General features: G+C 64.5%; 1 protein-coding gene across 1 annotated transcript; it reads left to right on the top strand.

The window, feature by feature from the left end:
• Positions 1-1498: 1498 nt before the first annotated feature.
• LOC308610878 (bromodomain-containing protein 3-like) lies at positions 1499-24086 on the top strand (the record flags this gene model as incomplete). Its single annotated transcript, XM_081259877.1, has 8 exons — positions 1499-1594; positions 16205-16530; positions 17381-17518; positions 18097-18244; positions 18985-19199; positions 20997-21368; positions 23661-23789; positions 24006-24086. The coding sequence occupies exons 2-8, from the start codon at positions 16318-16320 to the stop codon at positions 24084-24086; spliced, it is 1296 nt and encodes a 431-aa protein (XP_081116003.1). The 5' UTR covers positions 1499-1594; positions 16205-16317.
• Positions 24087-24389: the final 303 nt, after the last annotated feature.

Below are 24389 nucleotides of genomic sequence, written 5' to 3'. Positions count from 1 at the left end.
GGTCAACCTGCAGGTCCTCACCATCCACGCTTCCCTCTTTCGACTTTCTCCCACTTTGTAAACTAAAAAGGCAAAGGTCTTCCCCAGCCAGAGTCTGGCATCCGGGGGTGTAGGAAGTCCTGGGCTCCCAGGAAAGGGACAGTGGGGAGGGTGGGGGGAGGTTTTGGCCTCTCCTGCAAGCTGTGACCCAAGGCTTTGGCATCTCAGCTCTCTGTGACCCAGGGCCATTTCACCTCCCAGAGTTGCCTCACCTGTAAGCCGGGCACAGAAGGCCTGTCCTGGGTGGGTGTGGGGCTGCATGGGCTCAGCCGAGTCGTCATTCACTTTAATGTTATAAAGACGTATGTGTTTGCGGTAGTAGTGCTCTTGCTCAACCTAAAATAAACCCAGTGACCCCAGGGGCTTGGGAGGGGTTCAGCCCACACGAGGCAACTCGACCTTGTAGTTGGCAGGTTCAGTGGGTACCAAGGAAAACTTGTTTTGTTTTTGACTTTTTATGGGGGTTTAATATACACAACGTGCGTCCACCTTAAGTTACAGCTGGATAAAAACTTAAAGTATACACAGGAGGAACTGCCACTGAAAATAAGATCTGAAACGTGTCCACGAGCTGAACCTTTCAAAAATACAGAAAAAGGGCCAGAGTCCCCAGGTTTTACCTTTGTGGCCCACTGCTGGAACCTCAGGCTAGGGACCTTTGATCTCATTCCTGCCCCTCACTGGGCAGATGGGAAAAGAGGCTGGGGGGCCAGGTCTCCGGGGAGAGCCGGGAACATCCCCTGCTCCTCGCCAGCTCCTGGCACTTGGCGCCCTCTCCCACGACAGCGAACTCGGGGGGCCCAGGCCCTGGCCTGATGTGGGTGGGAACGGGAGGTGGGGGGTTGGGGGAGGTAGGTAGATAGGGGCGCGACCGAGCGAGACTCCTCCCCGGGCGGGGCCGCCCCTGCGCGCGCGCCGACGCCCCGCCCCTGCCCTCCTGCGCGCGCCCCCGCCAGGCTAATTAGGCACGCGGTTTGTTTACAAACATGGGCGCCCGGCAGGTACGCGCCGCCCAGACCGTGCGCGCCTGAGGTTCGAGGGCGGCCCCCCGGACTCCGGGGTCCTCCGGTGCGGGCGGCAGCGGCGAGCGAGTGCTGGCCGCACTCCCGCCTTTTGCGCGCCTCCCCGAGCATCAGGAAATACTCCCAGAGGCGCACGTCCCTTGCGCGGCAGGGCGCGCGGGAGGGCCGCGCCGGGTCCCCGAGTCGCCGCCGGCGCCGCGCCCCGCCCCCGCGCCCCGCCCCCGCGCGCCCCCCGGCCCGGGCCCGCTCGCGGCCGGGTCGGCGGGGCGGGGCGGGCGGCGGGCGGGGGCGCGCGGGGAGGGGCGGGGCGCGGCGCCGGCAGGGCCGGGACATGTAGTCCGCGCGCCACGGCCTCTCCTGGGCGGCCCCGGCGCGGGCCCGGCCGCGGACTACGACTCCCGCCAGGCGCCGCGGCGCAGCGCATGAGCCCTGCTCGGCTCCGGCGCGTCTATTATGCTGCCGGGGCCGGCGAGCCAAAGAGGAGCCGGCCGCGCGGGCCGGGAGGGGACGGCCGCCGGAGCCGCCGAGGCCAAGTACGCCTTTCTCTTGCTTCCTTGCGCGCGCGGACCGGCGGGCGGCGCGGGTGGCGGCGGGCCGGGCGGGGCGGGGAGCGCGGCCCCGTACACCCCGCGCAGGCCTCCGGCGCGTCCGGGGAGCCGGGCGCCCGGGACGCCGTCGCCGCCTCCGCCTTTGTGCGCGGCCACGATGCAACAAAGCGCGGCGGCGGCCCGGGGTCGCTACGGCGGCGGCGGCGGCGCGGGCCCCCTCCCCTCTGCCCGCGCCCTCCCGGCCGCCCGCGTCCCGGGCTCGGGGGCGTCGCCGCGGCCGGGGCGCGCAGCCCAGAGTTGGCACGGCCTGCGCGCCCCGCGCCAGCGATCTCCCGCGCGCCCTCCCTCACGGAAAGGATTTTTTCCCCCTTTCTTCCGCCCGCCATCTTTCGAAGGGGGGATCGGGGCGGATGTGGAGGGGAAGGTGCGCTTCGGCGCCACTTTCCCCGCGCCCCGTTCCCCGCGCCTGTCCCGCCCGTCCTGGCTCCTGGCCGCGGGGCTCACGCGGGGGCCGTCGCCGCGGCTGGGGCGGGGGGCGAGGCCGGGCCAGGGAGCGGGCGGCGTGGCGTGGAGGCCGCTTTCTCCAGAGTTAGGGGCCCGAGCTGACTTTGAGCCCTTTGGAGTTGCTGGGTCGTTGCAGCGCGGCCAAGAGGAGACCCAGTTCCCGTTTTGAAATCAGCCCGAAAAGCGCTTAATCCGGGCAAGGCTGAGTTGCGGGAGGAGCGGGGGTGCGTGCCCTCCTTCCCATTCAGGGTGGGCCGCGGCCTGACAGCACGGCACAAGCCCATCGGGGAGAAGTGCCCACCCCAAACCTCACTCGGCCCCCCGGCCCTCGTGGACTCCCCGTGAATAAAGCTGGGGCTCGGGGGAGTCCTCTTCCTCCACCGGTTGCTCATCCGGGGGCAGGCCGGGGTGGAGGTCTTGGGCCGCCTCCTTTCCCTCGGGGCTAGGGGGCAGTTTTGGAAAGATGAAAGTGGGGGCACGGAACCGGTCCGCCTGGAGACCCACGTGGGGCGGTCCGGTGGTCCATCCTGAGGGTTCCCGCAATTGGGCCCAGTCCCTGACCATTCTGCGATCCTTCATTTTGGCTGAAAGCTTTCTACCCAGAAGTGCATGACTGGGGCTGCCCCCGTGTGTTCCCTGGGTTGTGGCTGCAGAGTTAATGGGGAGGTGGTATTGGGTATCAGTGGGCAAACTGGCTGGAGGGCGGAAGGCAAGTAAATGAAGGAGTCGCTCTGGCCCCTCCTCCTCGTGCCCCCCCCACAAGTGAAGACGAAGAAGAAAGTTTTTGTTTGTTTGTTTGTTTTTCTTTTTTAATCCTGCTTTTGTAGGCTTTCCTCCTGACTCTTTCTTTAAATAGGGGTTCTTTTCCTGGGTCCATGGAGTGGCCCTGGGGAGATCCTGAAATCTACGCAAAGTTGCCTGGGCGGCATGTCTCCTGGGGGAGTAGTTGGCTTTCAAGGGTATCAAGAAAAGGCCTGAACCCGTGCAAGGCTGTCTTCAGGAGTTAGGGACCTCCTTCCCTCCCTCCCTCCCTCCCTCCCCCCCTCCCCCCCTTCCCTCCTCCCCACCTCCCTCCGTCCTCTGGCAGCCCTGAGTGCGGCCTCTCATTTGCAAATAAAGCTCTGTGTTTGCCCTTTTCTGTCTTGAGGCCTTGATGTGTGCTGGTGGTTACAGATCGGGAGAGATAGGGCATACGGCATCTGGGGCGGGCGGTGTGGGCCATTTCGCTTTGACCTTTCTGGTAACCTCGGGGGCCCCAGGACTCTGGAATCCCGCCCCAAGCAGCTTCTCAGAAGCTTCGATCCAGTCCCAGCCCTGCCACGGGGACGTCCGGGGAGGAGGGACGGGCAGCACCAGGTCAATTTTTGTTTTGTTTTTAGAAAGTGGAGTAATTGCTTTCTCTCCACCCCAGCCCGCGCGTGCTTGGGAAGTGAGCTCTGAATAAAGGGAGAGGATTTGTAATTATTCTGCTCCTGCCTGCCTGGCCCAGCAGAGTGGTCACGGGCAGAAAGTGAAAGTGGGGGGTGGTGGCGGGGTAAAAAGTGAACCGCCTACCGCCCGCCGCAGCCGGCGGCTGCTCCTGCGCCCTCTGCCTCCAGGCTGGCGAGTTGCCAGCTGCCCGAGCCCTGCGCCGGGCAAGCGGCGAGGCACACGGCCATTTCCTGGTTCTCGGCGGCAGAGCTTTCTCTGGGGAGTGCTGGCCGCGGCCCCGAGTGGAGTGCTTGGTTCGGGACCAGCAGGCCACCTCCGCGGGCCGGCCCCAGCGTCTGCCTGGCTCTCCGTCCACCGCTGGTGGGCCCTGTTCTCCTCGGGAGAGCGGGTCTCATCCAGTGGGTCCAGGGGGAGCTGGGCCGGGTCGGGAGTGGGGGGGCCCACTGCCCCCCAGCGAGCGGCTGCACCTGGCCGCTTGCTTCAAGCCTCTGTTCAGGTCGCTGGATTTTCGGGGCGGTCGTGTGGGTGGGTGAGTAGCCTGGTCTGCCTTTCCCGTCTCCCCACGTGATGGCCCAGCTGTAAAGTGACGGAACCCCCAGGCAGGGCCCACAGACCCTACATTAGCAGGTCAGTATCTAGTCAGCATTCCTTGCTTCCGAAGGAGACTTTAGTGAATTGTGGCAGAAAGCAGCATCCTGCTTGCTGTATACCTGCCTGCTGGGAACTTGTCAGGGCAGCTCCTGCTTGGGAGCCCGCCCGCCGTCCCACCCGAGGCTCTGCCCCCTGGTTGCAGCAGGTGTCAGAGCAGCGCGCAGCGGCCCGGTGTGCTTGGCTCGGGGCTGCTGGTAGGTGCCCAGGTGATGAGTGGCTTGTTGCACCTCCTCAGCCGCCCCGCCCCGCCCACTGTGAATCCCTTTGGCACCCGCACCCCTGCTCCTGTGGTCCTGCCTCTGAGAAGCACGGGCCTCTTAAAGGCAAAGCGTCAGTTTCTGGATCTGGAGTGGAGATGACGGTTACCTGTGTGGGGGTGTCTGTCCAGAGCCCGGAGACTCTGCTGTGTCAGTGCTGTGGGTGAGTGTTTATTTCTTTTGCCAGGTTTTAACTATCCCACAGGAGAATCAGTTCTCAACCTAACTCCTTTTTTAGGGCCTTTATAACCTCAAGTTAGAACCGGCAGGTGCATTTGGGGGGAAGCCCCCCTCCCTCCCCGCTGCAGTACTGGGAGGACCCCCTCCACCTGCCTCCTGCACCAGAAGGGAACGAGGTGCCTGGGAGAGTCCTTTCGCCGCTGCTTGGGAACTGCCACTTGGGAGCGGGGTTGGGGGGGCTTCAGGTGCCCCAGTGGGGTTTTTCTGCCAGTGCTGGAAGCTGGGCTTGGTGACCCGTGTGGCAGCGTTTCCACAGTGGTGTTCAGGAGTGTGGTCAGGAGAGTGTTCGGGGGGCTGGGGGTACCTGTGTCACAGGTGCCAAACCGTCGTGAGGAGCTGGGGCTCCAGGGTCCCCGCCGAGGTCCCCGGTACATGGGGGCAGGAATGTCCTCGTCTCCTGTGAGGCCGAATGCGCGTCGCGTGGCTGGACCCTCGTGACGCATTATCAGGAGGAGGCGGAGCTTGGGGGCAGCCTGGCCTGACGGTGTCTCAGGGATGAAACTCAGGGGCAAAGGGAAAGGAAAGGCAGGAACGGGGCGCTGCCCAACTCCAAGCCCGCTTGCGCCGTCGGGCAGAGCCGTGGAGGTGCCAGCCCGGTGCTGGAGGCTGCTTGTTAAGAGCTGGGGCCCTGCTGGCTGTGCACCCCAGATAAGGCGCACACCCACCCTGTGCTCTGTTGTTTTAGCTGCCGCCAGGCTGTCCTACGTCTGGGGTGGGGAGACACCAGTGACCGTGTGACTGTCCCCTGGGATGACAGACACTCCCTCCCCACGCCCCACAGGCTGGGAGAGGCCGCAGAATGCCCTTGGTAGGCATGCGAGCACTCGGCTGTGGGAAACGTCCCAGGACGGCGGGCCAGGGTGCCCAGCCCTTGGGAGCCTGAGCTAAGCCTGGTGCTGGTTGCTGGGGCACGGCCGCCTCCCTGTGCTCCGGAATGCATGCCGGTCCCTCTCCAGGGCTTCCAGGCTCCGGACAGCCCTCCCATGGGAGCACCTGCTGTTCTGGAAAGGCGTGGGAATGTGTTTGTGTTGGGCAGGGTGGGGGAGGCGAGAGCCTAACTCAGACCCTGGTTTACGGAGGCTGGACCATCCCATCCTCGGCCCCGCTCTGGGCTGGCGCCGGTGGGCTACCCCTCCTGCCGCTGACCCCGAGGGGCAGCTAGGGGGAGGGGTGGGGAGGGCTGGCTGCCCCTCGACATCAGGATCCGGCAGTGGTCGGGGGCTCCCAGCCTGCTTGCCTGCCGCTGTGCCTCTGGGCTCCGTGGCCTCCCAGGCCCTCTCTGCCTCATGTCCCATCTGTTAGGTGGGGTGATGGGGTCAGAGCTTCCTTCCGAGGGCTTCTCCTTGGGGTCTCAGGTTGAGAGGGACCTGGGGGGACAGCCATTTCCGTGGTCTGGTCTGGGATCCAGTGCCTGGCTGGGGGTTTTCAGGGTTGCTAATGCACAGGCGTCGGGCGTTGAATGGGGGGTGTTCTGTTGGGACAGGCACAGAACACCCCCCGTGGGTGATGACAGCATGCCGAGCCTGGGTGCTCGCAGGGCCGGGTCCCCCTGTAAGTTCATGTGACCCCCTGACCCCTAGCATCCTTTGTGGGACCGACTGACCCAGAGAGGATGGTCCCCCCTTTCCCTCTCCAAGACAAAGTGTGGCGCCGGTCACGCTGTCCTCACTCACTGTGTCCCCTGAGGACCTTCCCCTTCGAGTGGTGGGTCCCTCACCCCCCTCCCAGGAGCCCCATGGAGCTTTACATGCCCCCCCGCCCCCGACACACACACACACACACACACATCACACATCGCTGGTACAGCAGCTTCTTGTGGTTTTTCAGTTGGTTTTTCTTTTGGGTAGCTTGGTTGAAAGGTGGGAGGTGACAGAGCCTCACAGAGGTGACGGGGGGGGGGCGGCTGGCCTGACCCCCGCCGTGAACAGTGAGCCCCACTCAGCAGGGCTGGCGACGCCCACCAGAGCTGGTATCTCGGGTCCACGGTGAGGCCGATGTTCTGGCCAGAAAGGAAACCTTAAGAGGCTGACTTCCCCGAGGGGGGCTGGCAGGCTGGGGAGAAACATGGGGCGTCAGGGAAAACCGGATGGAGAAGGAGGCTTAGGTGCTTGGGTGCCGGGGGTGCAGAGCTGAGAGGACACGGTGGCGTCAGGAATGGGGACCACGGCCGCCGGCCCCTCAGTGGGCCAGGCCGGGTGACTTAGGAGACCCCTCAGGCCTTGGGGTGCTGCAGACGTTCCGTGGGACCGATGGGGTCCCTTGCCGGTGGGGAGCAGAAGTGATCCAGACCGGCGGTGGGCTTGGGGCCCTGGTCGGGGCCAAGGTGCTCCGGGCAGAGCCCCTTCGGGGGCAGCTGTGGTGGCACTGCTTCCTGCCCAGGCAGGGGGTGGTGGCCAGCAGGGCCCAGTGTGCGGAGGGCCCCCGTTCGCCCACCTAACGTCCCCTGGGGCCCCACGGGAGGAGGCAGTGGGCTCCGTCTGTCACTGAAGCCGACCCTGCCTGCACGGATCCTGTTTCCTGAGGCCCGGCTGCCCGGGGGCACAGGAGCTGGGGCGGCGGGCCTGGCCCCTTCCTGCAGCTTGCCGCCCCCTGTCTCTGCGGGATTGTCGCAGGAGCTCCGAGAGGCGGTGGGGGAGTGGTTTTTTTTTAAATAAATTTATTTGTTTTATTTATTTTTGGCTGCGTTGGGTCTTCGTTGCCGCACACGGGCTTCTCATCGTGGTGGCTTCTCTTGTTGCGGAGCACGGTCTCTAGGTGCACGGGCTTCAGTAGTTGTGGCACGCGGGCTCTGTAGTTGTGGCACGTGGGCTCAGTAGTTGTGGCACGCGGGCTCTAGAGCACAGGCTCAGTAGCTGAGGTGCACGGGCTTAGTTGTTCTGCGGCACGTGAGACCTTCCTGGACCGGGGCTCGAACCCGTGTCCCCTGCATTGGCAGGTGGATTCTTTTTTTAAAAAAAAATAAATTTATTTATTTATTTTAATTTTGGCTGCGTTGGGTCTTCGTTGCTGCGCGCGGGCTTTCTCTAGCTGCAGCGAGCAGGGGCTACTCTTTGTTGCGGTGCGTGGGCTTCTCATTGAGGTGGCTTCTCTTGTTGCGGAGCTTGGGCTCTAGGCACACGGGCTTCAGTAGTTGTGGCTCATGGGCTCTAGAGCGCGGGCTTCAGTAGTTGTGGCACATGGGCTTAGTTGCTCCGCGGCATGTGGGATCTTCCCGGACCAGGGCTCGAGCCCGTGTCCTCTGCATTGGCAGGCGGACTCTTAACCACTGCACCACCAGGGAAGCCTGGCGGGCGGATTCTTAACCACCGTGCCACCAGGGAGGTCAGGTAGAGGAGTCTTTGGGTTTGGGTGGACGGCCTTGCTCACAGCCTGGCTCTGCTTCTGACTGGATGGCCTCGTGCCCCTTGATCTCTGAGCCTCTGCCCCCCCACCTGGAAAGTGCAGCCCACGTGACCCCCACTGACGCCAGGATGGGGCCCAGGGAGTTGGGGCCGTGTAGCGTGGTGCCCCCCAGGGGTACCTGACTCACCTGACCCCTGAGCCACGCGACTCAGGAAGGCTGTTCTCGTTTCCCGCAGGGCTAGTGGGTCTGAGCAGGGCAAGAATGGAGGCGGAGGGAGCGCAGGCCCTGCCCCTCCCCGCCCCCCGCCCCAGGATGGAGGAGTCAGTCCCTGGCTTTTTTCCTACCTCTGACCACCCCTCTGAATGTCAGCACCCCCTACAAGCCTCCCCTCCTTCCTGAACCTGGCTCAGGACTTCCCTCTTCAGGCCCAACGCCCTCCAACCTAGGAGCCTCCTGAGGACCCCCTCCACCTGCCTCCTCCTCTGACCCCCAGCCTCATCCCCGCCCCCGTGGCTGGAGGCCCTTCCCCTGATGCTGGTGAGTGAGGCTCCTTCTGCCCTTCCGTCCGGCACCCTCCATCTAGCATCCCCCCAACACCTATCGGGGTCCAGGCTGCCCCGGCGTGCCCTCCTCTGCCTGCTGTGGTCCTGTCTGTGGCAGGAGGGCTGGAGCTGCTGCTGCTGCATTTTCAGGGTGTTTCCCACAGTGGCACCTGGACAGAGGTCCCCACTCTCTCCTTGTTTGTCCAGGACGCTGAATAGCCCTGGTGTCCAGGCTCCTCTGATGTGTCCCTCTGGGCTGAGCGAGCCTACAGGGGCCGGTTCTCTGCATTTTCTTTCGGATTCCAGTTCCCCAGGGGGGAATGAGGTGGGCCCCAGGGGATGAGTCCAAGGGCGGGGAGATGGCCATGACCTCCGGGTCCGCCTGCCCCAGAGCCGGGGACTCTCGGGTCCCCCTCCCCCGCTCTGCAGCCAGGTGTGTCCAGCTCAGAGTCCCTCACGGAGTGGCGAGTGTGTGACTCCGGAGGGTGGGGTGACCGGCCCGTGTCCCCCGCCTGCCGCTGGCCGGCCATTTGGCTTTCTGGATGCTTCTTCAGGATCCCGCCAAAACCCCCGTCTCTGGGTTTTCTCTTGCTGTTCAAGGGCTTTTGTGGTTTGTCTGAGCATTTCCTCTCTGGGCGGTTTCAGATCCTCTCGCTTCGAGGGAAGGTTGTCTTCATTCTGACCTTCACCCCGTTTGTGGTGCCGCCTCCCGCCCCGTCGGGCAGCCCCGGGAGGTGGGGGTGGGGGGGGATTCTCCGAGCCTCGCTTTCCCGTCTGAGGAGTGGGGCCCCGTCCCTGCCCTCGGCCTGGGTGTCCCCGCGCGGTGCGCACCACCAGCCGGGCCAGCGGATCCTCAAGGCTCCTTTCCAAACCCCACCTCCTAGAAGGCTGGTTTCCAGCCCGGCCAGTGTGGAGCGGGCCCGGTGGGCTGTGACGCCGGTGAGATCGGGCTGCACGTCTTTGCCCACAGGAGATGAGACACCCCCGTCCCGCTGGGGGCTGGGGGGTGGTGCAGGTGAGACTTGGTAGCCTGCAGGTTTTATACATCTGGGTTTAGGGCGCTGGGCTGTGTCACCTGCACTGCCCCACCCGGTCCCGGGTTATCCTGCCTGAGTCCATCTCCCCCCACCCCCCCACCTGTAGTCCTTTTCCCTGCCAGGCGGGGTGGGGGGGACAAGGAGTAGGGTCATGTCCCCCAAATATCGCTGTTGCTGTGGTGGTGGGCAGTGCAGGGTCCTGAGCACCCAGGGAAAGGGGGCATCACCCTCTTCTTGTGGTGGGGCAGGGGCTTTCCAGTGTGGCCAGTCGAGAGACAGCAGAGGCCCCCAGGGTGCTCATCTTCTGCCACGAGCACCCCTGCTCCGTCCTGTCCCCTCCAGACCCCCGCTCATTTCAGCCCCCTTCCCACCTCCCCGTTATCACGAAGCAAGCTCCAGGCACATTTCCTTCGTAAGACGTTTGGTGCCCGCGTCTAAAAGACAAGGGCTTTTTAAGAGTTATAAAAAGCCACAGCACCACCGTCAACCCCAGAGCGTTGACGTTGGATCCCAAAGATGGTCAGAGAGACAGTGTTGAAGTAAATGCCTCTTGCCTCACTGCCCGGCAGGTGTTTCTCACAAACTGGCCCAGGGCAGGCACTGGGGTCGGGCGCCACCACCTCGTCTGCCCCGGCCATCCTCCCCCCAGGCCACGTGGGGGCCGGGAGGGGTCCCGGGCTGGGCGGAGGATCCGACCCCCGTGATGGGCTGCCTTCCTCCGTTCCAGCTGTGACCCCAGAACACTACTCTGGGGGGTGAGCTTTTCTCCTGATTCTTTTGCGATGAAAGCTGACCCTTGACAGCTGATACAAGGCTGTCTGTGGTCCTTTTTTACTCTTAGACTGAACATTTGTGTGTTTCCCTGCAGAATGTCGTGTCTGATTTGGTATGTTATCTCAGACCCAGGGGGCTGGGGGTGTCTCTGGGAGACCCCCTCCCCCTGCCCCACGGAATGGTGCACTCGCTGGGTTCTGAGACCGGAAAGGTTCACTCAGGACACGCCTGGCTCGGGGAGAGTGGCTGTCAGGCTCTGGCCTGTCCCATGAGGCCGGGGGGCGGTGTTTGCTCCCCCTGTTCCCAGCGGGCGATTCCTTCTCGTGTCCGAGTGCTGGAGAGGGGATGTCAGGTGTTCCCGGGGCTCACGGGCTGTCCCAGGAGGGTGGGCGTCTGTGGGGGCTTTGCTCCTGCCCCCAGGGGGCAGCTCGACAGTGTGGTGAGAGCCTGAGCTGACACGCCACCTGTGAGCTCTGGGTGCCACGGGCTGACTGGGGGACCCGGGGTGGGGTCCCAGCCGGACCTTCCGTCTGCTCCTTCTGTGGCCCCTCGTGGTGTCTCCACCCAGCCTCAATGGCTTGAAACATGGGAACAGGCCGGACCCTTCTGGTACCCACCCCCTGCTCTGAATTTGCCTTGTTTCCCTTGATTTGGGGGCCTGTGGGCACCCCACTGGGATTCCCTCGAGGAGGAGGTCTGGCGGCCCCCATGGCAACTTTGGGTCCCCAGCTGGTGAGGCCTGGTGGGCAGGGTGACCAGGCCTCTCTCCTGGGTGGGGCCTGGCATGGCCTGTGTTCCCACATGGAGCCTAGGCCTGCTGGGCCGAGGAGACCACGTGAGGGGCCAGCGCCCGCCAGGAGGGGACAGGCCCGGGGGGAGCTGTGGGGAGGAGCAGGACGCTTCCTCGTTCTCCGATGGACAGGCCGCCTCTGTCTGCACCTTTGTCGTCTCCTGCCCGGCTCCCCGGTTCCGGCCAGGGCGCCTCAGCTGGGTGGCCTGTGGTTCCCTGCCAGGACCATGTGGAGTCGGGAAGAGGGTGACGGGCTGCTCCTGGTGCTCTGGGACGTGGCGGCTGGGAGAAGTGGGAAGCTGCATCTGTGTTTTAAACGGATCCATCCCATTGCACAGGCTGGGCCCATCCCAAGTGTGACCTCATTGTGTCTTCATGGCACACAGAGGTGGGTATCTAGGGACCCTCGGGCTCTGTCCCTTTGCTGTGGCTCCTCCCCGCGTGGCTTGGGAACCACGGGCACCTCCTTTTTTCCGCCCGAGGGGCCAGTGTCACCCAGCTCTCTAACCACTCTCCGTGATGTCCCTGGCCTCCCACGTCCTCGTGGGTGGGGAGCCATGCCTCCATCCGTGGGGCTGCGTTGGGGGCACTAGACAGCTGATGGCCATGCTGCCGGGGCTCAGCCAGGAGGGGAGCTGGGATTTGAACCCCAGTGTGGCAGGCCCAAGTGGGCACTCCCCGCCGACCTTCTGCATGGTCCTCGTGTCTGGGGCCCTCTTTGCATCTCTGGCCGGAAGTTAGGATCAGACCAGGGACTTGGAGGGGCACTGCTGGCCTGTGCCTGCCCCCAGGGCTCGCCAGGTAGCCTTGCTGTTGGTTGCAGTGGGGTCACCTGGTTCCTTAGCTGCCCGGCTCCTCCTCTCACCCTGTGTCACCCGTGATGCCAGGAGCCAGTTCGGGGAGGCACGGGGTCCTGGGCTTATGTCCCTGAATCTCCATGTGGGTACGCTCAGGAAAGAGCCCAGGGATGGAGGAGCCTCAGCTTTGTCATCTGTGCGATGGGCCTGGTCACTGACCTCATAGGATCACATGGTGTCTCACCCTCAGCAGAGGTTTGAAGGGCTCTTGGCCGTGGCCGACCACCCAGTGTATTTCTTGGTGCTTCTCCAAGAAGCACGGTGAGAGTCTGTTCCTGTGTGGCTGGGGGACCCTGGGCGTGGGTAGTGGGGGACCCCCCCCCGCAGTCTCCCCTTCCTGGTGTTTCAGACCCCCATGTCCCTCCACACCTCTTGTCCGTTAGTGGTATCGGTTCAGGGCTGAGCCCTGTGAGAGGGTCAGCTGGTAGACGGTTTAAGTTCCAGCTTCTCTCTGGAAGCCGCCTGTGCCTTCCGGTCTCAGAATGTGGCCCTGACCCCTGCCCAGACCGGGAGGCTGACGGACAGCACAGCTGCTGGCGGCGGGGAGCGTGGGCGGCACCCTTGGCGTCCATCCTCGTCCCTCTGCTGCCCCGACAGGTGGGCGCTGAGGGGATTTCTCGGCCTTCCAGGCGACACGGGGGCGGCTGACCGCGCCTCCCACTGGTGGCCCTGCCGAGGGCGAGCCAAGACTTCGGGGGCGTCGCGGCCCCCGGATTTCCCCTGGACGGAGCACACGGGGCTGCCTGGCCTGTCCCCAGACTCTGGGGCAGTGTCCCCAGGCCCAGAGGAAGGGAAACGAGCTCTGAGATGCTTGGCTATGTTTGTACATTTTTCCAAAAGAGAAATCCCTTTACACTTTTCTCTTTTTGCAAAAGTAACACGTTCTTAAAAAGAAAAAAAAAATCCACCGGTTCAGAACCGCCAGCAGAAAGGGAGGAAGCAGCCTTGGGGCCCGTCTGCTGTGGGTGTGAGGTCCTGAGGGCTGGGGGCCTCCATCATCTTCCTGCCCCTCGTGGGAACGTCCTGAGGCGGCGTGTGGCCTTCTGCATTCCCATCCCTGCTCAGCCGGGGTCTGGTTTCCTCGGGGTCGCTGTTGGGTCTGCGGGATTGCGGGACAGGCAAGGCCAGGCTCTCGCTGCGGCTCCGCTTGCCCTGGATGTGCCGGCCCTGAGGTCTGCGCTCCGTGTGAAGGAGTGAAGGCTGTGCCCCAGCAGGGAGCTGCGTGGCCCCTTTACTCCACCCGCCACCCCAGAGGGGACAGCGCGGGGTGACCTGTGCGACCCGTATGTCCCACCGGAGAGGGTCATGCCCAAGTGCCCCGGCTGTCCCTTGCCCGTCTCCTCCCCGGCCACGCAGCCCTTCCCAGGAGATGGGTCCTGGCTCCTGGGATGGAAGGGGCTTGGGGAGGGGGGTGCCCCCCCAACCTCTCACGCTCTAGCTGCCTTTCCTTCCTCCCTGTTGAGCTGGTGCCCAGGCTGCCGGGGACAGAGGACAAGCCAGGCGCCTGCCTCTGCCGTGGGGGGTGCTATGTGGCACCACCTGACAGGGGACACCACGACCCCCGCGGTCATCCGCACGTTCCTGCAGGCTTCTGAGTGCATGGGGGGACCCCCGCCTCGTCCCAGTGGAGGTGCTGGGGGCAACATTCCTGTTTGCAGAGAGGGGGAGGTCCCATTGCCACGTGCCGTCCCCCAGGCCGTGGGGCATCCAGCACCTTTTGCATGTGTCGCCTCTAGACCTCACAGACCCTGCTGGGGTCCCAAGTGTTTCCACACCTCGGGACTCCCTGTGGCCTGGGGTGAACGCTGGCATTCGGTGAGCATGTGCCGGGCCAGGCCCTGGGCTCAGAGCTTAGCCACGCAGTCTGGGACCGCCCGACTCCGCCTCGCAGCCGCCGGGTGCTCACCCCACGACGGGGACGTGTCCTGTGTTTGCTGCGGGCTTCCTGCTCAGCCGCGGGGGTGGGGTAGTCGGTCATTGGCCAGAAGAGGGAGGCAGTGCAGAGGCCAGGCTGAGGGTCCTGACGGCGGCCCCGGCACGTCCCCGCAGAGAGCTGTGTCCATCTGTCCTTGTGCTCGGAGGAGGCCGGTGTGCTGTGTGCCGCCCGTTCCCTGCTCCCTGGACCGTGCAGCAGTAGCGCTGGGTACTGGGTACTGGGCATCTGCCCACCCGCCCCACATCTGGCGGCCCGCAGTGCACCGGGCCGGCATCTAGGGTGGGGGTGTGTGATGGGAACAGGGTGCATCCTCCCCTCACGGATCCCGGGTCCCCCCACGTAGGGAGCCGCTGCAGCCGTCCCGGCAGGACCGTGCGGCGATTGGTACGTGTCCAGCACTGACCCGAGCGCTCTGCGTTGGATCCCTTTAGTCTCACAGAGCCCCGTGTGGACACGGGGACCAGATCCCACGGCTGGCGAAGGGCAGAGCTGGGTTTGCGAACAGGAGCCTGGCCCCGGCATCTGCTGTGCACCCCTGAGCTGCCCGGGCTCCAGGAGGGTCCGGGAGGCCCTGGCGGCCGGTGGCGTTGGGGCAGAGGCGCCAGAGGAGGAGAGGGAGGGAGGGCGCGGGCCTGCGCAGCCACAGCGGCCAGGACAGCGAGACGAGCCACTGGCCAGAGCCGGACAGGCAGTGCGGGTCTGGACAGGAGCCCCGTGTGGGGCAAGGCCGTCGAGGGGAGGGCAGGCCCGTGGGAGGTTCGCAGAGACCCCAGCAGGAGGTGGTGGTGCTGGGCCAGAAGAGGTCAGACCTGCTGGGGGTGGGGCTCGAGGGTGAGCGCTCCGGCGCTTTTCCGTCTGGGGGCCCGGCGGGCACGGCCGCCCTCTGTACGGAGCTGCCCTGGGGGCCAGGGCGCTGCCCCGGGTTGGCAAGACGGGGGCGCATGAGAGGCGCCGCTCGCCCGGGGAGAGCGTGGAGGAGAGGGGCTGCAGGCCCCCAGGACAGCGGGCGGGTGGCCCCTAGGGGTGCTCCAGAGCATTCCTCCGAGGAAGGGCGGGCAAGCGGGGCAGGTTTGCTCGGTGGCGAGATGTGCGCGACGTCTGGTTCGAGTCCTCTTCCCTCTTGGTCGGGGGGCGCTGAGGAGGCGCTGGCTGGGGTTTAACAAGCCGGCATGGGGGGCCCTGGTCTGTACCTCGTGCTGATGACCGTGGTGTAAGCACGCCCACGTGGCACAGCAGGCTGCCGGCAGGACGTCCGTCAGCCAGCTCGAACACTCTCCCAAGTTTTAACGATCTGCTTTCGCAAGTCGTAGAGGGCGTGCTTCCAGCGGCCGACACGCGCTGCTGTGTCCTCCCAAAGGCTGGCCCCCAGGCAGGCCCTGCCACCCAGCCCAACCCAGCTCAGTCCCGTGACAGATGCACATAAATACCTACGGGGTCGCAACGTGCACAGATGCCGCCCGGGTCCAGATTTCGTATGCAGCCCCCAGGGCGTTCTGTGGCCTCAAGTGACATTGGGGCCACTGACTTCCTCCCAAGACGTGGGGTTTTGATATTGGGGGCGGCCCCTTCATCCTTTACGGCACAACATTTTTCTTGGTGCTAGTCGGTCTCCTGGTGACACACGTGGGGCAGTGGCGGCCGCTTCCTTCCCAGCTCCACGCTCAGAACATTCCGAGAGTCGGGGTGTGGCCTTGCAGCCCCTCACTCGCTGAGGCTGCCGGCTCCCATCGCCTTCTCCCACCCCCCTCACCCCGATTGGCCGAGGGCCCAGCCACCATCACAAACCAGAGCCCGTGCTCATGGTTACATTAGAACCTTCATCGGTGGCCTCACTCAGAGGGCCCTTGCCCTGTGTGGTCCACGTGTGCCGGTCCCCGTGTGCCCGTCCACGTCGTAGCCCTCTACGTGTGGATCATTCCCTAAAAAGTTGCGACGGTCAAGAGCAGCAGGCGGCTGGTGGGCAGTGAGCCAACAGGGGCCCCCACCTGCACGGCCGCCGCCCCGCCTGCCCAGGTGGCACCTGCTGGCATTCTGTCCCGTCACCTGTGTCTCTCCCTGCCCCAGCCTGAGGGCAGCAGTGGGTGAGTGGTTCTCTGACAGGTGAGGGTTGGCCTGACCGGGGGCAGCGCGCCAACGTGGCCTCACACGCCCGCGCGGCTGTGCTCGGGGACCCAGGCGAGATGGAGGGGCCTGGGGTGACCGGCCGTTCCCTGCTGTCCCTCCTCCCCCGCAGGTGCTGCCTGGCTGGGCCCAGACATGGGATGTCGCACCTCGGCGGGGAGCACAGAGGAAGCCAGGGCCTCGCCGAGCTGCTGCCGTGACGGCCAGTGAGCGAGCAGCCGGAGGATGTCCACCACGACGACGGTCGCCCCTGCGGGGATCCCGGCGGTCCCGGGCCCCGTGAACCCGCCCCCGCCGGAGGTCTCCAACCCCTCGAAGCCTGGCCGCAAGACCAACCAGCTGCAGTACATGCAGAACGTGGTGGTGAAGACGCTCTGGAAACACCAGTTCGCTTGGCCCTTCTACCAGCCCGTGGACGCCATCAAGCTGAACCTGCCCGTGAGTGGCCCCCTACCCGCCGCCCCTGCCCCTCCGCAGGCCCGACTCCTGGGAGGACGGCCCCCCTGGTCTTGGCAGAGATGGTGCCTGGAGGCGGCTGGTCCTGATAAGCCAGGCACAGCTCAGGACCCACAATGACCAAGTAGCAGAGAGGATACCTAGGCGAGTGGGGCAATGGAGGGCGGCTGCCCAGGTGCAGGAAGCGGGGAGAACCCGTGGCCTGTGGGGGGATGAAGGGGGAGCCGGCGATGGGGCTGAGGCCTAGAGGCTCACCTGTGTCTTCATCCTGTGCCCGGCACTGTCCTGCAGAATGACGCGTCCACACCTGAAACCCTGTGCTCGAGAGGGGTGTGGCCCACTTTCCCAGGGTTAGCGCCTCAGCTGCATGCCCGGTGCCGACCTGACCATCTGACGGCTTTCTCTTTTGGACCCAAGTAGAGAGCCCCTGAGTCCTGTGAGGGGAAGCCCTGGGCCAGCGCTTGGCGGCCTGGGTCCTGGGCCAGCTTGGCCCCCGGGCCCTGTGGGCCCCCAAGTGAAGTTTGGAATCTGGGGAGGGGTCTCAGCCCCACCTCCGGAGCCTAGAACAGCTCTGGGCTCTGCCCCAGCTCTGTGGGTCTGTGCGTCCACACAGGACCCTGCTTAGGCCAGGGGCTTGGCAGGGATTATGCTGGCCGAGCGCTCGCCCCAGACCTCACGCCCACCTGCCCTCAGGTGAACAGAAACTTGGGTCCAGCCCTAGTACCCAGATCCCTGAGGAGACTGTCTCCTGCACGATCTCTGTACTTGGGAATCGCAAAAGTCGTCATGAATTTGAATCCAACAGTAACACCCCTGAAAATCTCTTTCTTAGGATTATCATAAGATAATTAAAAACCCAATGGATATGGGAACTATTAAGAAGAGACTGGAGAATAATTATTACTGGAGCGTGAGTGAATATATGCAGGACTTCAACACCATGTTTACAAATTGTTATATTTATAACAAGGTAAGAAGACGGTGTGGCGTGGGCCCTGCACGCCCCTGTGAGCTGCCCCCGGCCCGGGGAGGCCTGGGGTGGAGGGCCAGCCTGGGGTTGGCCGGTGCCCGCCGGGCTGGGCACTTTGCACAGCTCTCAGACAGGCCCAGGGTGCATCCCAGCCTCGCACTCAGCCCTTGTCTGGCCGCGATCCCCTTGTGCGGGCCCCACAGGCCACGCGTTTGAGCGGTCGCCTTGTGTGTGGACTGCCCTCCCCCCCGGCCCCGTCCCCTGCTCCAAGGAGGGAACATTAAAACAGCCTTTTTTTGGAGGGTGTTGATACATACCAGACGCTTTAAAAAGTCCACACGCTTGGACCTTTTTTCCTCCGTGGGACGGGATGAAGGGTGGTTTTTATCCTTTGTGTTTTTTGAATTCTTCCAAGAGTTTCCACGTTAAAATATATTATTTTTGCCTCCCTCCTGCCCTGCCACATCCCTTCACAGCTTTCTAAATAAATATTTTTCTTGAGCAACCACCATGTGTTTGTCTGCTGCAGACACTCGGCTCATTTCCAGCAGGTAACCTTGCCTCTCCTGTGTCTTCAGCCCACAGATGACATAGTGCTCATGGCCCAAGCCTTAGAGAAGATTTTTCTGCAGAAAGTGGCCCAGATGCCCCAGGAGGAAGTTGAGTTATTACCCCCTGCTCCAAAGGGCAAAGGCCGGAAACCAGCTTCGGGAACCCAGAGTGCAGGTAAAGGGGTGGATCGTGCAGTCCTCTCCACCTCTGGCAGATGGGCAGGGTGCCGATGACAGCGTATCTTCTGAGGGTCCCTCCGCCCCTCTGGGCTCCGTTTTCCTGACCCACTCTGCAAGGTTGGGTCAGTGATGACCAGAGCTCCGGGCACCGGGCCTCTGCTGTGTGTGGCCTGCAGGCCTGGTGACCTTTGCTCCGGGCAGGGATCGTGCTCCTGCTGTGTTCCTGCGCTGCCCATCTCCCACCCCCCTCACCCCCCAGCTCTGAGGACACCTCTTCTGGAAGCCACACTGTCCCTTTGTCCCCTCTGAGGAATTTGCCTCTTCAGCATGCTTTGTGTTCTCTGTGGCCTGTCAGGGAGCGGTGGGGGTTAGGGTCAGCACGGGGGGTGACCTTACCTGGTCCGGGAACCTGGAGCAAAGGTGCACCCCGATGGTGAGCTTCCTGGGTGGCCCAGCCCTCCAGAGAGGCCAGGGTGTTTCACACTCACAGACGGGGCTGAGGCTGGTTACCTGTGGAACCCGAGTCAACCCCCTGGCTCTTCCTTCCGGGCTGTGCGCTTTGTCCTGGCTCACTCATTTGGACCACGGAGGCAGCCACGATGAGAGCCAGGGTCTCGGCAGGAGGGGCTCCGCTGGCACCCGGCAGGCCCTGGCTGGAGGGGATGGTCCCGGCAACGTCCAGAAGCATCGCTGGTGGAGCCGGGTCAGTTCAGCCTCCTTTCCTTTGTCCTCAAGGTACGCAGCAAGTGGCGGCCGTGTCCTCTGTCTCCCCGGCCACCCCCTTCCAGAGCGTCCCCCCCACGGTCTCCCAGACGCCCGTCATTGCTGCCACCCCTGTGCCAACCATCACTGCAAACGTCACGTCAGCCCCTGTCCCCCCGGCTGCCGCCCCGCCCCCGCCCGCGACGCCCATCATCCCCGTGGTCCCTCCCACGCCGCCCGTCGTCAAGGTGAGCTTCCCCCGGGGGCATCCTGGACGCAGGCGGGTGCGGGGCGGGCAGGAGGGCGCTCCGCCGCTTTCCCCTGGCACCGACCGCTCGTCGGGCGTTGGGCGTATGTGCCTTTGGACGGGTCCCCTCCCCCGCCACGCCCACGAGGTGGGCCACGGTTCCTGACACCGACAAGGAGCCCGAGGCTCGGAGCGGCAGGTCACACAGCTGGTGAGGGCGGCTGCGCTTGAGCCCCAGCTTCGCCGGCCTTTGCAGGGCGTGGGCCGAGGCGGGGGGTGCAGAAAGGAGGGGCGTCCCGGCCCTCGCCGCCCGCGCTTGCGCTCGGATTGCCTGGGCGTGGGGAGGGCGGTGGCGGCCTCCGCCCGCTCCTCGCGGCCGCCATGAGTGTGCGCGCACGTCCCTCCCCCGGCTCCCTGGGGGCTTTCCACGGCCGGGCCTGGGCTCCGAGCGGGCGCTCCCCGCGAGATCCGGGGCCAGCGAGGACGGCTGAGTCTCCTGCTCTGAGCAGGCCCCCGCGCCGGCCACTGATGTGTATCGTCTTCTCCGATTTGACCCTCACAGCGAGCGACCCTCTGGGGCAGGCAGTATTTCCCCCATCTTACAGATGAGGAAGCAGGCGCTCAGAGGGGTTAAATGGCTCCCCCAAGGTAAAATGCCATCTCCATCGCTTTCCTCTCCCCCGTGGCCTTCACTGCCTGTACTCGGGCGGCGCCTGGCCCGGCCGCCTCACTCAGCTCCCGGCTGTCTTGGAGCATGTCCCGTCTGCCATGGCCCAATGAGCCCCCGGGCCCCGTGGCACCTGCTTGGCCTCCGTGGGCGCCCGTGAAGTGTGTGTGGGTGGCTGGCTCGTGCCCGCCAGCCTGGGGGCAGCGGCTTGGCTGGGGCGGCGACTTTGGTGGCGCTCAGACGGCAGACCCCCGTGAGGCCGGCGGCCCAGGTGCGCCTGGCTCCCAGGGGCTGCTCCGTCCGCCCGAGCTGAGGGGAGGGGAGCCCCCCGGGCTGGCCTCGGGGTCACAGCGACCCTGGCCACCCAGGCACGAAACACGCTTTCATGCACTGGACACACCCACCAAGTGCTCGTTGGTCATTTCAGTGTTTCCTCCCCGGTGGGAAGTAGCTCTGTGACGTCTGCTGCCCTCAGGGTCAAGTCAAGCTCTGCCCAGGCACTTAGCCCCCCGGAGTCCTCGGTCCCCAAACTTGTGCTGCTGCTTGTGTTTCCCGGCTGGGCCGCTGCCCCTGCCCCGCCCCCCGCATGCTCCTCCTGCACCCCTCGTCCCGTGGCTGCCACTGTCCTGGGAGCGCCAGCTTTGAGGCCCGCGTCTGGGACGCCCCTCTGGCCTTTGACCAGCGGGGGTCCTCTCGTCCCTGCTGTCCCCAAGCCCCAGCCCCACTTGGCGATGGTCCCAGTCACGGTGCCACCTCGGTTGTGCGAGTCCCTGAGCCGCGGCCCAACCCTGGGCGCGGGCGGGCCGTGTGCTGCATCTCACACTGCTGTGGTGGTGAGCGCCCGCCGTGACGGCGCAGGGCCTGGGGTCTTGGCGGGTGGGCGGGGCCCAGGGACGGCCCGGGGGTAGGTTCGGAGTCCAGCTTCACCACTGCCAGCTGTGTGACCTCGGGTCGGCAACGTGGCCCCTCTGAGCCTCGGCGTCCTGCGTGGCGCGGGGCCCCGGGAGGATGGCCACGGCCATGCATGTCCTCGCTTCGCACGGTGCCCGGCAGCTGGTCCGCGCTCCAGGGGCGCCACCGCAGCGGTTCTGATCCCGGATCCCGGGGCTCACTGTTGTTTTGCTGTCGCAGAAGAAGGGCGTGAAGCGGAAAGCAGACACGACCACGCCCACGACGTCCGCCATCACCGCCAGCCGCAGCGAGTCGCCCCCGCCGCTGTCGGACCCCAAGCAGGCCAAGGTGGTGGCGCGGTGGGAGAGCGGGGGCCGCCCCATCAAGCCACCCAAGAAGGACCTAGAGGATGGCGAGGTGCCCCAGCACGCGGGCAAGAAGGGCCGGCTCTCGGAGCACTTGCGGCACTGCGACAGTATCCTCAGGGAGATGCTGTCCAAGAAGCATGCGGCCTACGCCTGGCCCTTCTACAAGCCAGTGGATGCCGCGGCCCTGGAGCTGCACGACTACCATGACATCGTCAAGCACCCGATGGACCTGAGCACCGTCAAGGTACGCGGGCGGCGAGCCGGCCGGGCCCGCTCCCCGTCTGGGCGGCCCCTGGCATCTGCAGGGCGGCCTGGCGTCCCGAGCGGCTGTCGCGGTGCTGGTGTCTTATGCCAGCCTGGGGGCAGCTCGGTAGGCTTGGGGCATCGCCCGGCTCCCTTGGCCTGCCCTCCAGCAGCACACGGGGCCTCAGGGCCGGCCTGGGGCCCTGGCGTGGGTCTGGCAGGGTCGGGGAGGAAAGTGTGCTCTGCCCTACGCTCACGGGACCGGCAGCTTCCTGGTCATCTGTTCCTCTTGAGCCGGTCTCGTCATCTCGTTCACTTTCATCCCAGTGCGTTTGCAGGTCTTTGTCATAATGTTAGGCAAGGTGGCCCTTTCCCACGGCCCAGCCCCTCCCTGGACAGAAGTGGGCGCTGGAGGGGGTGGTGGTGGAGCTGAGACCAGGAGCCCCGGCCTCCCGATTCCCGCAGCAGGGTCTTCCTGCACTGGGGGCTTCCCCCTTGGCTTTTGTGGGGTTTCCTCCAGGTCAGCTCAGTTGTGTACAAGCAGAGAAGAGCAGGTCTGGGCCAGGCAGAGATGGAGAAAATTCCCCGGCTGGCAGCGGCAGCCTCGAGGGCAGGGGACCCGGGGTCTTCCCTGAGTGCATGCAGGAGGGCTTCCTGAGCCCCCGTCGGGCTTGGGCCCCAGCACGGCTGCCCTTCCTCGGTCTGGATCAGTCTCTGACGGTCTGAGGAACGTCCCTGGCCATTGGACCGTTACCTGGAACGGTAACCCCACAAAAGGGGCAGGTGGTTTCTTTGCACCCATGGGGTCTGGGCCCTGAGCCGCTGGGTTCAGTCATTCTGCCTCGAGTACCTGTCTGGGGCGGACTCTCCTTAATGGAAGTCTTTCTCCCCGCCAAGGGACAGGACAGACCTGGCCACCTAGGGCAGTGGTTCCCGGGGAACTGGCTGAGTCAGGAGGGCCTGGCTGGGCTGGGTGACTGAGCAGCTTCGTCACCTTCTCTGATCCTCCTCCTGACTGCGAGGGCAGGGCTCCGGCTTTCTTGGACTCGCTCAGTGCTGCAGTGGCCCTGCTCCTACTGGGAGCCCAGGGGTGTCAGCTACTTTTCTTTGACTGATTTTTTCTTTTAATTTGTGTGAGTAAGATAGGAACAGAGGGTCAAAAATCCAAGCAAAGCAGAGGTGGGTGGAGAGAAGACCTAACCTCTGGTATCGTTGCCACCCTTTCCAGAGATGTTTCTAGCTAATGGTTTGGTTCCATCTCTCTGGATTAGCTCCTGGCTCAGGCTGGCTCTTTCCAGCAGGTTTTGACTGTGGGGCAGTGGTACTTGGGCTCCCACATGCACCAGGAAAGTGGCCGGCTGTCAGATTAGGGCCAGAGTCTGAGAATCTTACAGAAGTTGAGAGGGTCTCGGGTGCCCATTTCTCCTTCCTGGCTGAGCTACCCCAGACTGGGGAGGCTGTGCAGAGGGCTGGAGCTAGGCAGCCCCAGTGCTGTTGGAAGCTCTCCAGGCGGGGCAGAGGAGGACGGTTTTGTCCTAGGCTGTAGAGTCTGACCACCACCAACCCCTCCATCGAGGCCAGGACTTTGTTAGTCTAGGTGCCGGCGAGGTAGGTGGTTAGGCTCCAGCTCACAGTGTCCTGCTGCAGCAGAGCATGGCCCCCAGCATGAGCGGGCGCCTCATACCCCCGACACGAGGTCCTTGACCGATGAGCTCATATCTGTGTGAACCCGTCTAGGCGTGGGGAGCTCTCTCCCTCGAGAGCCGTTGCCCCGTCTGCCCCGATCTTAGCTGCCACATTGTGGTCCCTGGCTGGCTGCACTTCTGTCCCCACATGCAGAGCCAGTCATCCCGTGCTCCCGGCGGGGCAGTGGGACGACCTGGTGCTCTGTGAAGCAGGCTAGCTAACAGCACCTGAATTCTCAGGGGAGAAAATTAAATGTCTCATTCTGAGGACTGAGTAGCCCCCTAAACTGGTAGAGAGTGACTTTTCACCACAAGTTGCTTACTCCCCACCGGAGCTCCTGCCAATGGGGATATCGGCGTGTGAAAAGTTAGCCGAAACGTAGAGCTGGGGACTTTGGTTGCGGGAGCTGGGACTTTTGGGAGCACCTTTTTCTTTCTCCCAGAGTGTCAGCCTCTCTGTGGGGTCCTGGACCCTCCCCTCCAAGCCCTCGGGGCCACCCTTCCACCTTCTCCCTGGGCTCCCAGACGAGGTTTCGGGCTGGCGGTGGACATGCGGAGGGTCCCGAGGCACAGCGGTGCCCTCACGCCCCGTGGCTTGTGTGTTACAGAAGAAGATGGACAGCCGTGAGTACCCAGACGCACAGGGCTTTGCAGCCGACATCCGGTTGATGTTCTCCAACTGTTACAAGTACAACCCCCCAGACCACGAGGTGGTGGCCATGGCCAGGAAGCTGCAGGTAACCCCAGGTGCTCTGTGTGGGGAGGGATCCCCTGGGCACAGGAGGGATCAGCAGCTCAGGGCAGGTGCCCAGGAAGGACATGGGTGTCGGGGAGGGCATGTCTCCCAGGGGAGGTGTGGGGTCGAGGGGTGGGGTGTCTGGGGACCTAATCCACGGGCACGTTTCCCCTGAGCGGCGGCCAAGTGGCGGCCAGGCCCCGAGCCTGCTCCCCAGGGACGCGATGGCCAAGAGGCCAGTTTCTGCCTCCTGGGAGCTGCAGGCTCAGGTGGGCAGCGGCAAGCAGCTGGGGGCTAGCAGGCATTCTAGCCAGGGCAGAGGCGGAGAGAAGGCAGACACCCGCTGCCCTGCACTTCACCGCGGGCCGAGGGCCCTTTGTCAGGAGCCTGCCTGTGAGGCCCGTGGGCGTCGTAGTGGGGGACGGCTGTTTGTGCAGCCTGTTGCTTTCCCGACCACAAGGCAGATGGCACGTGGGAACAAGGAACAAGGATGTTTTCAAAGACTGGTAGGATCTCTAAAACATTTTTAAAGTACATGTCATTGATAAAGATAAATACTCGAAGGTTGTGTAATACAACAGATTAATCTTTGAGAAGAGTG

This window comes from Mesoplodon bidens (assembly GCF_964165515.1).
Source record: "Mesoplodon bidens genome assembly, contig: HAP1_SCAFFOLD_314, whole genome shotgun sequence".
NCBI classification, from domain to species: domain Eukaryota; kingdom Metazoa; phylum Chordata; class Mammalia; order Artiodactyla; family Ziphiidae; genus Mesoplodon; species Mesoplodon bidens.
The sequence above is the reverse complement of the archived record's forward strand: the minus strand, read 5'-3'. Positions and strand labels throughout refer to the sequence as shown.